General features: G+C 38.4%; 1 protein-coding gene across 2 annotated transcripts in view; it reads left to right on the top strand.

Moving 5' to 3' along the window:
* YTHDF2 (YTH N6-methyladenosine RNA binding protein F2) overlaps positions 1-15159 on the top strand; it is a 34787-nt gene extending 19628 nt beyond the window's left edge. For both annotated transcript variants that reach the window (XM_047871018.1, XM_047871017.1), the window contains exon 5: positions 14311-15159. In XM_047871018.1, coding sequence (XP_047726974.1) covers positions 14311-14334 — 24 coding nt within the window. In that variant the 3' untranslated portion in view covers positions 14335-15159. The remainder of the gene's footprint in view (positions 1-14310) is intronic.
* The last annotated feature ends 319 nt before the right edge of the window (positions 15160-15478 follow it).

Genomic DNA, 15478 nt, shown 5'->3' with positions numbered 1-15478 from the left:
AGATTATCTTCATTTTACAGTTAGGGAACTTGTAATTTAGAAGGTATAACTTCCTGGGCACCTGGCTGGCTTATTCAGTAGATCAGGTCTTGACCTAGTAGGGGTTGTCGGTCCAACCCCCACGTTGGGTAGAGATTACTTAAAAAGAAGTGTCTTAAAAAAAAAAAAAAAAGGGAAGGTGTAAGTTCCTCAGGATCACCAGCTAAGTTGTAGATGAGCTAGAATTTATTTTGCCCCAGCGCTTTTATTGTTCTTCTGCTTTGCTGCATCTTTACATTTATCATTTTTTGTTTATTTTTTATTTTTAGATATTAAAATTTTTTTAAATTTTTTTTATTTTTGAGAGAGAGAGTGCAAGTGGCGGGGGGAGGGTCAGACAGAGAGGGAGACACAGAATTCGAAGCAGGTTCCAAGCAGTCAGTGCAGAGCCCAGCGCTGGGCTCAAATCCACAGACTGCAAGATCACGACCTGAAGTCTGAGGCTTAACTGACTGAGCTACCCAGGTCCCTCTGTTTATTTTTGAGAGAATGAGAGAGCGCATGCTTGCGCATGGGTGTGCACGGGGGGGGGGGGGGGGGGGGGGGGCAGATAGAGGGATTCAGAGTATCCAAAGCAGGTTCTGCACTGACAGCAGAGAGCGCAATGTGGGGTTTGAACACAGGAACCAAACCATAAGATCATGACTTGAACCAAAGCCAGACGCTTAACAGACTGAGCCACTCAGGCACTCCTTCATTTGTCTTTTTTTTTTAATATGGGGTTCCAACTCACAACCCTGAGATCAAGAGTTGCATGCTCTACCAACTGAGCCAGCCAGGTGCCCCCACATTTATCATTTAAAACAGCTAACAAGGATGTTCTGTTACCTACTGATGCCATTCACCTCTCTGTGGGTATATGAGGCGAGCATAATCAATTGAAACTTAAACCTTTGTTTAAGCACTCAGGCTGTACTTCCCTGATCACTAGCATCAAAATGGAGCTAATTAGATCTACTCTAACCTTGTTTAAGTTGCTGCTAATGACAGGCATCGGGAATAAGGAGGAACACAAGTAGCTCTGACTATAATGTACACTGAAAAGGTTATAAAGTTGAATCGGAAGGTTTTGTTCTACCCCACTCTTTATTTTGTACATGAACTTGCAAGATTATCTCTATTTTTGAGAGAGAAAGCATGAGTGGGAGGGGCTGAGTGAGACAGAATCTGAAGCATGCTCTGAGCTGTCAGTGCACAAAGCCCACGAACTGTGAGATCATGACCTTGAGCCAAAGTTGGACAAATGACTGAGCCACTGAGGTGCCACAGGATTACTTCTGTTTAGTGGGAGAGGCAGAACAAGCACCTAGACAAGTTCTTGGGTAATTCAAGTCATTAATGATAAATGTTACTTTACTTGGAATCCATAAGCCTGTAGAAGGTTGAGGAGGGGAGCAGGGTGGACCTATGTGAGTGCTTCAGAGAATACACACAAAGATGGTAATAATTACTTACAGTCAAATTTGAGTCATCTGGAAAGTATTTGTAAAAATACTGATAACTGGGCTCTGCACCCGGACTTACTAAAGTAGAAATTTAATTTAGTAAGCTTCCCGGGCATTTTTTATGGGATTAAAAGTTGATGGAAGAGAAGTTTCTCAATTTACATAAATTACCATCTGTGAATACTTAAACTGCAGATTCCTGTTCTCTCTTACCTACTCAATAAGCATCTTTGGAGCCAAGGCCTTGGAATCTGCATTTTACCAGTTCTGTAGGTGACTCATATTTTTAAAGTTTGAGAACTTGTAGATTATGTATATCATTAGTCAGTGGTTTGTGTGCTTCTTACCTCAAGTTCCTCATGCATTTTTTTCTACCAAGTTTGGTTTCTAAAGTTTCTTTGTATTGTAGTCCTGTCTTCCCCCTCAAAAGTCTCTGTCTCAAGACTTTATCTTTTTTTTTTAAAATTTTTTTTTTTTTCAACGTTTATTTATTTTTGGGACAGAGAGAGACAGAGCATGAACGGGGGAGGGGCAGAGAGAGAGGGAGACACAGAATCGGAAACAGGCTCCAGGCTCTGAGCCATCAGCCCAGAGCCTGACGCGGGGCTCGAACTCCCGGACCACGAGATCGTGACCTGGCTGAAGTCGGACGCTTAACCGACTGCGCCACCCAGGCGCCCCCAAGACTTTATCTTTAAAAGCAATGTTAGAATTCACCTGTGTCTGATAAGCCTGGCTGTGCCTTTCAGTACTGGGGTTGGGGTCTGTCTTAAGGCTGAAAGGATGATCTTTTGAGCAGTTTGCCCATTTTTTTTTAATTGAATTTTTTTTTTTTTTTTTTTTTTTTTTTTGAGAGCCTGTGAGAGCTGGGGAGAGGTTCAGAGGGAGAGAGAGAATCTTAAGCAGGCTCCATGCTCAGCACAGAGCCCAATATAGGGCTTGATCCCATGACTCTGGGATCATGACCTGAGCTGAAATAAGAGTCACTCAACTGACTGAGCCACTCAGGCACCCCAGTTTGCTTTCCTTTTTTTTTTTTTTTTTTTATTAAAGTTTATTTACTTTGAGAGAGAGCCTATGTGTGTGAGTGTAGAGGAAGAGAGAGAATCCGAAGCAGGCTCTGTGCTGTCAGTGCTTAACCAACTGAGCCACCCAGTCACCCCTGCCCATTTTTAATTTTTTTTTTAAGTTTTATTTATTTTAGAGAGAGAGAGAGATTCAGCAGGGGAAGGGCAGAGAGAGAGGGAGACACAGAATCCAAAGCAGGCTCCAGGCTCTGAGCTGTCAGCACAGAGCCCGACAACCGGGCTTGAACTTGTGAACCACGAGATCATGCCCTGAGCTAAAGTCGGATGCTCAACCAACTGAGCCACCCAGGTGCCCCTATCCCTGCCCTTTTTAAATCAGCTATCAATATTATGAGTCTCTAGTGAGTTGCCTATATTTTTTTGTTCATTAAAAGGTGGCAGTCTCTTTGGCTTAATATCCTACATCTGTAACTTGATGCTATAATCCACTTTTTAGAGGCGTTACGGCTCTAAGGGGCATTAACTTTTTTTTAATGAAACTTTTTTTTAAAAGTTTATTTTGGGAGTGAGCGCAAGTGGTAGGACAGCGAGAGAGGGAGAGAATCCCAAGCAGGCTTTGCACTCGATCTCACAAACTGCAAGATCATGACCTGAGTTGAAACTAAGAGTAGTTGGATGCTCAACTGACTGAGCCACCTAGGCGCCCTGAAACTTTTTTTTTTTTTTAATGTTTGTTTATATATTTATTTTGAGAGCCAAGAGAGCAGGGGAGCCCAACTCAGGGCCAGACTCACTAACCGTGTGATCATGACTCTGGCCAAAATCAAGAGTTAGACACTCAACCTACTGAGCTACCTAGGTGCCCTGGCACATTAATTTTTTAGAGAGTTGTTAGATAAGATTTAACTACAAGATTTTGTGGCCACCAGCCATCTTGAAGTTGCCCAAAGTAAGATGTTTCAAGGCTGATTTTTAAAGGTGATCAGTTTTTTTCTTCAGATGGGGGAAGGGATTCTATAAAGTATGTTACATATTGTGGGCCTTAAATTATTTAGGTGTGTATACTAGGTTGATACTATTTATAGAGAGCATGAACCCTAGATTCTGTGGTCTTGTTAATGTATCAAATGTATAGTAGCAGAAAGGCTAAGGACTCTAGAAGAAGATCTGATACCTATCTACCACTATGATTAGAGCAAGTAAACTCTGAGTCTTAGTATTTTTTAAAAATCAGAAAAACACCACAATATTATTGTGTTGTTAGGATTAAATTATATATGAATTGTTTGCATATAGGTCTTCTATGAATGATTGTGATTTGTGGTATTAGGCATATACACATATATGTATATATGCACATACTTTGTTTATTTTCAATCATTCATTAAATTCTTCAACAACTTTTGGCATGGTACTTAATAGTGCTACTGAGTTTCTATTTTAGGGTCCAACCCTTAAAATACATGAAGAAGGCATGAGAGTAAAAGGGAGGTCAGTTAAGAGTTTGGCAAATTCCAGGTGAGAGATGACCATAGCTTGGACTAGAGAGGTATTAATGGAGGTGTTGAGGATGGTTACAGGAAATTTTTGGAGGTGGAGCTGGGGAATATCATCAGAATGCTGGAAGCATATTCTAATGACTACTTCATTCTGAATTTATCTGTCGAATGCAAAATATACTTGTACTGGGAATAGAGGGGATTTGACAAGCTATTGAAAACTTATTTGTTTAATTCTGAAGTGTTTTGAGAAATTGGTTTTATTGTGAAATTAGTTTCGGTTCAAATATAGTTTTTACTGGAAAGCCAAGGAGTGATTCAGAGAGTATCAAGCCTGTCAAACGATTTCATTTGATTTGGAGCTAGTGTTTGCTAATTTTACTTTCAGTTAAGCTAAAAAATGTTAATGTATCATTTCTTTTACCCTTTGTTCTGTTATTAGTCAGCTTTATTATTCAGGTACTGAATATAGTGGATTATCTAGGCTTTTTACTTCCAACCCTTTTGGTAAAATGTGGATAGGAGTTCAGCTTCTAATTAGCAGTCTTGAAAAAATTTGATAGTAGGAAATGTTATTAGTTAATACATTAACTTCATCTTGTTGCTCATTTCCCAGAAATTCATTCCAAATAAGTATACATTTCTGTACCTGTAAAAACTTAACAGGGGTTGAGAAGGTAGAAGGTAAATATTTTTGGTAGAAGATTAAGATTTATCTGTCTTATCTTTAAAAATACATATTTTTTTTAAATTTTTTTTTCAACGTTTATTTATTTTTGGGACAGAGAGAGACAGAGCATGAACGGGGGAGGGGCAGAGAGAGAGGGAGACACAGAATCGGAAACAGGCTCCAGGCCCTGAGCCATCAGCCCAGAGCCTGACGCGGGGCTCAAACTCACGGACCGCGAGATCGTGACCTGGCTGAAGTCTGAGTCGGACGCTTAGCCGACTGCGCCACCCAGGCGCCCCCATACGTTTTTTAAAGACTTTATTTTTAAGTGATGTCTACACCCAATGTGGGGCTCAGACTTACAACCCTGAGATCAAGAGTCTCATGCTCTACCAACTGAACCATCCAGCAGTGCCCAGTAGAAAATATTCTTAATAAAATACTATAGCTCAGCTTTAAATTGGAAAATTGATGGAAAATATTTTTATTCCCTCCACCTATAGATGGTGGAATATTGTATATAACTGTCATTAGGCTCGTTTAACTCATTCACAGCACCACAGACTACAAAGGTTGATTTCATAAGCCACATAAAGCCGTGAAAGTGATTTTTTTTAACTTTTTGTTTTCTTATCAAATTTTTTAAATTTAGGTCTAATTGACACACAGTGTTACATTAGTGCAACATAGTGATTTGACTAGACAAGTCTATATGTTACATTCTGCTCACCACAAATGTGGCTACCAACTGTCACCATACAAGACTATTATAGTACCATTTGACTGTATTCCTTTTGCCATACATTTTATCCTCTTACTCATTCCATAACTGGAAGACTATCAGTCTCCTTCACTTATTTGCCTACTCCTCCCACCTCCCCTCTGGCAACCATCAGTTTGTTGTCTGTATTTATGGGTCTGTTTCTGCTTTTTGTCTTTTTATTCATTTGTTTTGTTTTTTTAGATTTTACATACAAGTGAATAAATCATATGGTATATGTCTCTGTAAAAGTGATTTTAGTATAGAGGCACCTAGGTGGCCCAGTCATTAAGCATCTGACTTTGGCTCAGGTCACGATCTCGCAGTTTAGTGAGTTCGAGCCCCTCATCGGGCTCTGTGCTGACAGCTCAGAGCCTGGAGCCTGCTTTGAATTCTGTATCTCTCTCTCTTTCTGTCCCTCCCCCACATGCACACACTCTCTCTCTCTCTGTCTCAAAAATAAACATTAAAAATTTTTTTAAAAAGTCATTCTAGTACAGTCACATTTTTTTCATGTTAGTCTATCTCAGCATTTTTTAAATTTTCAGCCAGAGACACTGAAATTTCTGTTCTATCAAGGCCCCTGGGGACATAGGAAGGTTAGTTGAGGGCTTATAAGTAAATTTAATTTGGGGGGTGAACATCAGATTTTAAAGTTAATAAAATCATAGCCAACAAATAAATATATGCCTCAGTTGTGTTTCATGGCTTAAAAGTGTAGGGAGTGGGTGGTAGAAACATGAGAGAAGGGTATTAAGCTAAATGGAGGAAAAATGAGATCTATATGTATTCTAGGAAGAGTTTTCAAATGTGCAGATTTTAAGTAACATTGCCACCTTGTGGCTTTTAGGATATTTTTAGGAAATTTTGTGTTTTACAATAGTAGATGTAAAATGGGGAGGGGCTCAGGAGGGATGCGTGGTTACCTCTATTTAAGTGGCAGGCCAGATACTGAGGGCTAGAAACTTCTTCCCTTGGTTTACACTTTCTTACTATATTTAAATTTATTTCTTAAGACTGTTTCTTTAGTCTCTTCATTGTTCTTGTTGAGATGGTGGATTGATTCAGAGATTAGAATGAATGTCCTAATGGAGATTTTGGGGATGGGTGTGAATTCAGTAAGATCTTGCTCTACGATTTTCCTGTATTCTTTGTTTATTAGCAGCATAATATCCTAAAGCCCTAGGAATGCATGTATCTGCCCTTCTAGCATTTGGGCTGTTTTCTGGTTTAACTGGGACTTTATAATTAATTTTGTGTTTGTGCTTGAGGATCTTAGCTTTACCTCTCGGTGGACAGCAAATCCATGGCAAGAGCTTAACCTCGATTGACCGCTTCAGCCTGTTCTTAACACGGATATCCTTGTAACTGTCTAGCCTGTGGCTCTAGGAGCAGTAGGTTAAAAAAAGGGGTAGGCAGGTTCCACATGACAGTACCATGGGTGAAAAACAACTTGACATACCACTTTCCCTGCTGCAGTGAGTCAGTAGTATCTTTATGTTAAAAGCTTGAGTGTTCCAACAAGACAAATGTATGTTTTGCTCATGGCAGTTCTGGCTGGGAGTTGGACCCTTTTGCTTTTATGTGCTCTTCTCTCTTCCTTTTATTATATATCCACCATCACTTCCCTAGTTCCCCCATCCTTTGCTTTTTATTTTTACTAGGGTAGGATTGGTTGATTAGAAATGTCAATAAATACAGCTGACTTACAAGTGAAGCCCTTTTACCATAAATTGTCAAAGCATTTAGTGGAATTGTTCTCAGTGGTAATAGGAAATAGTCATAAAAGTGAAAGCTGCTGTAAGAGAAGTCTTGTGTTTTTAATGTTTACTTATTTTTGAGAGAGGCAGAGCACAAGTGGAGGAGGGGCAGAGAGAGAGGGAGACACACACTCTGAAGCAAGCTCCAGGCTCTGAGCTGTCAGCACAGAGCCCAATGTGGGGCTTGAACTCACAAGCTGTGGAGATCATGACCTGAGCTGAAGTTGGAAGCTTAACAAACTGAGCCACCCAGGTGCCCCGGAGAGTAAAAGAGAAGTCTTCTATAGAAACCTAAAGGGTTTTATTTTATTTATTTTTATTTTTTAAAGTTTATTTTATTTGTTTATTTTGAGAGAGAGTGCAGGGAAGGGGGCAGGTAGAGAAAGAGAATATCCCAAGCAGGCTCCCAAGACAGTGCACTGTCACTGCAGAGCTCGACGTGGGGCTGGAACTCAGAAACCACGAGATCATGACCTGAGCTGAAATCAAGAGTCAGACACTTAATCAACTGAGCTGCCCAGGTGCCCTGAAGCCTAAAAGGTTTTAATGTCCAAAAGTGTATAGAAATATGATGGTCTTTGTGTTAGAACCTTCTCTGTCTTCTTTTCTCATTCTAAAAGACTTGTAAAAAGCTGCTAGGTGTAAACTTTTTGGTTTTTTATACTCTTTTTAAAAAATTATTATTATTATTTTTAAGTGATTTCTACACCCAGTGTGGGGCTTGAATTCACAACCCTGAGATCAAGAGTTACATGCTCTATTGACTGAGCCAGCCAGACACCCCTATTTTAATTTTTGCTAAAATACCCTGTGTTTAATGACTTTAAGTGTAGGTCTCAGGAAAAACTCATTTCAAAGTTTTATGAATTATTAAACATAACTTTTAGGGTAGTCACTCTTTGTAGAAGAATAAATGAAAACTGTCATTTTCTTCCCATTTTTATTAACTTTATTTTGAAAGAATTTCAAACTTCGAGAAATTTCAAGAATAGTACACAAATGCCTGTATACTCTTCACCCAGATTTGCCAGTGTATTGTTTTGCCCCATTTACTTTATCATTCTCTTTGGAGATACATGTGTAATTTTCTGACCATTTGAGAGTAAATTGCAGCTAGATCCATTTCTTCTGAATATTTTGCTGTTTAATTCCTAAAAACAACATGCACTTAAAACCGCAGCACAGTTATCAACATCAGGAAGTTTAACATTGACACACAATACCGTTATCTACAGATCTTACTTATATTTTACCAGTAAATCTTAATGTCCTTGATAGCCATTTTTTAGTGGTCCAGATTCCAGTCCAGAATCTTCTAGTTTTCATGTCTTTTTGGTCTTTTTTTTATTATTATTAAAAAAAATTTTTTTTTTAACGTTTATTTTTGAGACAGAGACAGAGCATGAATGGGGGAGGGTCAGAGAGAGAGAGAGAGACACAGAATCCGAAGCAGGCTCCAGGCTCTGAGTTGTCAGCACGGAGCCTGACGCGGGGCTTGAACCCAACAAACCGTGAGATCGTGACCTGAGGTGAGATTATGACCTGAGCTGAAGTCAGACGCTTAACTGACTGAGCCACCCAGGTGCCCCTATGGTGTTTATTTTTGCAGGATGTCCTTCAGTTTGTCTAAGGTTTCCTCATTATGGACATTCTGATTGTGCTTCTGCCAGGAATTACAGAAGTGATTTCGTGTCCTCAGTGCCTCACATTAGAAGACAGTTTATTCCATTACTGGGAATGTTAATTTTGATCACTTATTTAAAATGTCATCAAGTTCTCGAGGATAAAGCTATTTTTCTTTTAATTGGGAAAATAGTTTGAGATTGTAAACATCTTATTCCTCATCAAATTTTCACCCTTTAGTTTTAGCATCCATTGCTGATTGTTGCCTAATTCAGATATTACTATGATAGTTTACTTATTATATTAAGGTTATGTCGGGGCGCCTGGGTGGCGCAGTCGGTTAAGCGTCCGACTTCAGCCAGGTCACGATCTCGCGGTCCGTGAGTTCGAGCCCCGCGTCGGGCTCTGGGCTGATGGCTCAGAGCTTGGAGCCTGTTTCGGATTCTGTGTCTCCCTCTCTCTCTGCCCCTCCCCCGTTCATGCTCTGTCTCTCTCTGTCCCAAAAATAAATAAACGTTGAAAAAAAAAATTAAAAAAAAAAAAAAGGTTATGTAATGCTCTAATTGTCACAGATTTGGGCAGTGGGAAGCCCTTCAAGCAAGATTCCACTGCTTCTGTTTCCAATCTATAATTTTTTAATGAAAATATTTAATTTTGATTTATTATTATTTTTTTTATTTTTAAGTAATCTCTACACCCAGCATGGGGCTCAAACTCAACAACCCCAAGATCAAAAGTTGCAAAGTTGCATACTCTGTATACTGAGCCAGCAAGGCACCCTAATGAAAGTATTTTTAAAATCTAGTATTTAAAATCCTGTGAATTGCTTTTTTATTGGTGCTAAATTTATTTTACTTTTCAAGGTAGTGTGATGTGAATGCTTAAATATCTTTATAATCTCTGAGAAGATGGATGTTATCTTTATTATTTGTAAATATATAAGCTTAATTTTTGTGTATACATCAAAGCTGTATTTGGAAGTAGAACACCAGTTAATTCAGCTTGCTGAATTGTATCAGTGTGATGTTTTCTTGATGTTGATCAGGAGATTAAGACCACTAATGTCATGTATTTGGATGTAATTTGTGTAATTTAAAATAAACCTGGCATACAGGTTTACGTTAGGACAGAAGTTTGTACTTGCCTTCTTGGTATCATTGTGTAGTTAAGATTCAGGAATAGTTTTATATTGTATTTGGGGCAAAACTGAGCATAGATATTTGTGGGACTTAGCACATTATGAAGAAGAAAAGACTTAGTTTTAAAAATCTGATGATGCAGTAAGTGCAATTGCAAAATGCTGGTTTGAGTTTCTTCTGACTAAATACTGTAAATGCTGTTACTAAGCATGCTCATAAACTTACATATAACTGTATTAGGAAAAAACAAATTTAGCGATGTCTAGGTTTTTTTTTTTTTTGATGATTACATGATATGTATACACACATAAATATATATATCTTTTTTTGTTGTTGTTTAAGTCCAAGTTAGTTAACGTATAGTGTAATAATGATTTCAGGAATAGAATTTAGTGATTCATCACTTATAACACCCAGTGCTCATCCCAGCAAGTGTCCTCCTTATGTCCCTTACCCATTTAGCCCATACCCCCACCCAGTACCCCTTCAGCAACCTTCAGTATGTTCTCTGTATTTGAGTCTCTTATGCTTTGTCTCCCCCTGTTTTTATATTATTTTTGCTTCCTTTCCTTTATATTTATCCATTCTGTATCTTAAATTGCACAAGAGTGAAATCATATGATATTTGTCTTTTTCTGACTGACTTATTTCGCTTAGCATGATACACCCTAGCTCCATCCATGTTGTTGCAAATGTCAAGATTTCATTCCTTTTGATCACCAAGTAATGTTTCATTGTGTATATGTACCATATCTTTATCCATTCATTCATTCGTCGCTGGACATTTGGGTTCTTTCCATAGTTTGGTTATTGTCAGTCGTGCTGCTATAAATATTGGGGTGCATGTGCCCCTTCCAAACAGCACTTCTGTATCCTTTGGATAAATACCTAGCAGTGTAATTGCTGGCTCATAGGGTAGTTCTATTTTTAATTTTTTGAGGAACCTTCCTACTGTTTTCCAAAGTGGTTGCACCAGTTTGCATTCTTAGCAAATTCTAGTTTTTCTAATTTAGCAGTGCAGTTTGGGATACATACGTTTATTTGTATTCCTAGGGGTTACATTATATTAAAATAAGAGATAGTAGGCAGAATTTTTTTCCTGGTTTTATTGAGATGTAATTGACATAACATTGTATTAGTTTAAAGGTATACAGTGTAATGGTTAAATATAAATGATTGCCACAATAACATCTGTCACTTGGCATAGTTAATGATTTGTTTTCTTGTGATGAGCACCAGAATTTTATTTAAAAGTCATCTGTAGGGAAGGTGCTTGGGTGGCTCTGTCAGTTAAGCATTGGACTTTGGCTCAGGTTATGATCTCATGGTTCCTGGGTTCGAGCCCCGCCTTGGGCTCTGTGCTGAGTCAGTTCAGAGCTGGAGCCTGTTTCAGATCCCGTGTCTCCTTCTCTCTCTGCCACCCTCCCCCCCCCCCCCCCCCAGGCTCATGCTCTGTTTTTCTCTCTCAAAAATGAATAAATATTAAAAATAAATAAATGTCAGCTGTAGCCTGTTACCTATTGCTAAATTCATAAGTAGTTTGTGAGTGAGGTTAGTTGAAGACCTATTATTTGCTTTGTAGGAGCTCTTGATTGAGTTGGGACTAATTTTACATAAAACAATAATGCAATTTAATTTAATTTAAAAAAAAAATTTTTTTTCCCAACGTTTATTTATTTTTGGGACAGAGAGAGACAGAGCATGAACGGGGGAGGGGCAGAGAGAGAGGGAGACACAGAATCGGGAACAGGCTCCAGGCTCTGAACCATCAGCCTAGAGCCTGACGCAGGGCTCGAACTCACGGACCGCGAGAGCGTGACCTGGCTGAAGTCGGACGCCCAACCGACTGCGCCACCCAGGCGCCCCTGCAATTTAATTTTTTAATTGTGGGTGCAGATTTTATAAGGATAGTACAAACTGTGGTAGTTAAGTATCAAGGAAGGAAGGGGTTCGTGGGTTCAAGCCCTGGTTTGTGGGTTCAAGCCCCACGTCGGGCTCTGTGCTGACAGCTTGGAACCTGGAGCCTGCTTCAGATTCTGTGTCTCCCTCTGCCCCTCCCCTGATCGTGTGCAGTATCTCTGTCTCTCTCTCTCTCTCTCTCTCTAAAATAAACATTAAAAAACAAAAGAAAAATCCAGATTTTCTGAAGCCCAAGGGTAGATTTTGGTCCATAATAGAAGACAGGTTAGGTAAATCGTATCCATCCAAATTATGAAGGATAAAACCAGGTAGATGAGCTTAAAATTAATGAGAAGTGAAGTGCTGTTTAAAGTTTGACTTAGGGGGCGCTTGGGTGGCTCAGTCAGTTGAGCGTCCAACTTGGGCTCAGTTCATGATCTCACAGTCCGTGACTTTGAGCCCTGCGTCAGGCTCTGTGCTGACAGCTCGGAGCCTGGAGCCTGCTTCGGATTCTGTATCTCCCTCTCTCTCTGCCCCTCCCCTGCTTATGCTCTGTCTCTCTCTCTCTCTCTCTGTGTGTCAAAAATAAATAAACAATAAAGCTTGACTTTGGTCAACTGCAGAGATTTTTTTTAATTGCAATTTCCTATTATAACCAGTATGTTTATTACCAAAACTTTGGAAGATTATACAGGAAGGGCAAAAAAATGACGGGAATCAAAACTTTTGAGGTCTTTTTTGTGTTGGACTGAATTTCTTATTCTTGAATTGGGTTTAATTTCAAGAGATAAGAGTGTATGGGTGAGTTATTTTATTAAATTTGAAATGTTACAATGACTTAAATAATATCCCAGGAGCACGTGGTTCAGTCAGTTAAACCTCTGACTTTGACTCAGTTCATAATCTCACAGTTTGTGAGTTTGAGCCCCGCATGAGGCTCTGCACTGACAGTGACAGCCTGGTTGGTATTCTCTCTCTGCCCCTGCCCTACCCTACCCTGCGCACTCTGTCTCTCAAAATAAATAAATAAAACTTATATAATCTCCATCCATCCATCCCACATCTTGGTATGTTGGTGAGTTTATCCCTGAATTCCAGATATGTGAAATGGAACATCAGAAATAGGTAACTTGGTACCTGGGTGGCTCAGTGGGTTAAGTGTCCAACTCATGATCTCTGCTCAGGTCTTGATCTCAGCATTGTGAGTTCAAGTCCTGCATTGGGCTCTATGCTGGGAGTCTATTTAAAGAAAAAGATAACTGCTCTTAATACTGTTTTTATATCTATGGATTAATTTAGTGGTGGGGGTAGTCTGTTCATCACAAAGCTTCACTTTGTTGATTTTTATATAAATATTTGTAATAACTTGGTGTAGAGAAAGAGCCTATATAGTCATATATAGCCCTAGGTTTGAATCTTGGTTCTTATTAGGTAATCCTGGTCAAGTAAATTTTTTGAACTTTAGTTTTCTTATCACAGGAATAATAGTCTTTACAGGGTGGTTATGAAGATCATTATTACGTACAGTGTCTGGAACATGGAATCCCATAAGTGGTAGTTGCTGTTCTTAGTAGGAATCGTATTTACCATGGGGTAAATGGGAGCAGATGCTTGATTCTACTCCAACAGATTGATGAATCAAGTAATAAGTTCAGGCCTTGTGCTTCTTAATGTTTTTGCTTTTAAAAGGCACATGGATTGAATTATAGTTTAAAAAATTCTAATACATGAGGTAGTGTGTGAAATAGGAGGCTGTTTAGGATAAATTTATGAAAGGCACATAAAGAATGATTTTTACTAAGAAATAAGCATGTAGATTTTTTTCAGGGAAAACTTAAGTATTACAGTCAATTTTCAAAATTCTGTCTCTAAGTGGATTTTAAACTGTCCCTAGGGGTTAAGAGGATAATTTTCTTTCTTGTTATGGACTAAGAGCTTTCTGTATGTCAGTCCATTAATTCTTCCACAGTCTTGTGAGATATGTATCCTCATTTCATAAAAGAAGGAAATTGAAACCTGTGAATATGCCTAGAGCCTTGTTAGGTGTTCTTTGGTTTGTTTGTTTGTTTGTTTGTTTGTTTGTTTGTTTTTAGTATTCCTTATATGCTGCTTTCCTTCTTTGGGCTTTTGATTATGTTTGAATTACTTCCAAGGGTTCATATTTTGGGGGACTGACAAGTATTAGCCTAAACCAACTATAGTTGGAAAATAAATCTGTTCAGTCATGTAAGAAATTTTAAAGTCAAAAACATTTTTTTTTATTAATTGGTGTGATTGAGTGTTACTACTTTGGTTTAAAATACAGGAAGTAAAAGTTTTTATTTGTAAGGAGTATTCTATCTAGCACAAATAACTAAATTTCTATTGAGTTGTTTATAAAGTTCTAATTTTTAAGCATGTTCAGATAAGTTTTAACTAATGATTTCAATTTTTTTTTAACCTCTGTAGGAACGTCAAGGTCGTGGCAAATAAAAGGCAGTTCTCCACAGACTGCAGCAACGGTTGCATCTGCATATCCTAAGAGGAAAAAAATGACCTTCAAGAGAATTAGGACTTTTTTCTTAATCTCATTGACTTCAGAGACGATTGCAGACCTGCAGTTTAAGTATTGGAATTTCACAAAAGACATAGGACTTAACTGGAAAATGAAAAAAAAAAGAAAAAGAAAAAACTAAACAAAAAATCCCTCTAGGTAGTTTAGGTGAAAAATGTCCCTTTTATTTTGGCTTTGGTTGTGATTTCAGAGCATAATGCTTTGTTTTTTTGTCTTTTTACTATGTTTTTCGGATTTTAAAGTCCGTAAGTGCATACAGTTTTCTCTAATTTTTAAACCCTTTCCTCTCCCCATTTTGACATTTGCACTTGGAGAACACTTGAGTTTCGAAGATTTTGGGCCTCCACCCCAGAAAGTGGGAATTTGGTTTTTCCCCTTCCGAACTGGAAGAACATTTTTATGAAGAATTTTTGTCTTGGAGAATTTAACAGTGTTACCCAAGGTTGTGTCTTTAAGGGTGGTTCATTTTCTCTGACCCTTTGTTACTCAAAGTAAACTACTAGGAGTCCTAAGAAATTTTCTGTTCTTGTACATTATACTGATTAAGTCAGGATTAATTTGATTTCAAAGCTAAGAACAGTGGTAAAAATTTGTTTACAGAAATGCATTTTGGAAGAGAAAAATATTGTAAAACGTGTAGTGAATGTTTCTTCAGTTTCTTGTTCAGCCAATGAGGAAAGGGCATTGCCTTTCTTTTTACCATTAATCACTTCTCAATAAACGTGAGATCCTGTTGAGCATCACTTCTAGTACCATTTATTAGTATGATTTGAGTCTACTATCTTTAATGAAAGATTTGGAATGTAAGGACTTTTAAGAGGTGAGATGGCAACTATGTTTAGAAAGTTTGCTGAAATGAAACAGTTCAGGTTTGCTTTTGTATCCGGGACCTCTGTAAAGAAAAAGATGGGCCAGGATTCATAATGCTTCCCAAAGAAGGTAGAGCCACTGGGAAATCATTCAGCAAATATTTGTGAGTGCTTATTAGGTGCCAGGCACTTGTCTAACCCTGTAGAAATCTGGCCAGATAGCTTGTAATTTTATTTGCAAAGTAGGTAGAGT

Source organism: Prionailurus viverrinus, chromosome C1 (assembly GCF_022837055.1).
Source record: "Prionailurus viverrinus isolate Anna chromosome C1, UM_Priviv_1.0, whole genome shotgun sequence".
Taxonomy (NCBI): Eukaryota; Metazoa; Chordata; class Mammalia; order Carnivora; family Felidae; genus Prionailurus; species Prionailurus viverrinus.
This window is presented reverse-complemented; position numbering and strand designations above follow the sequence as displayed.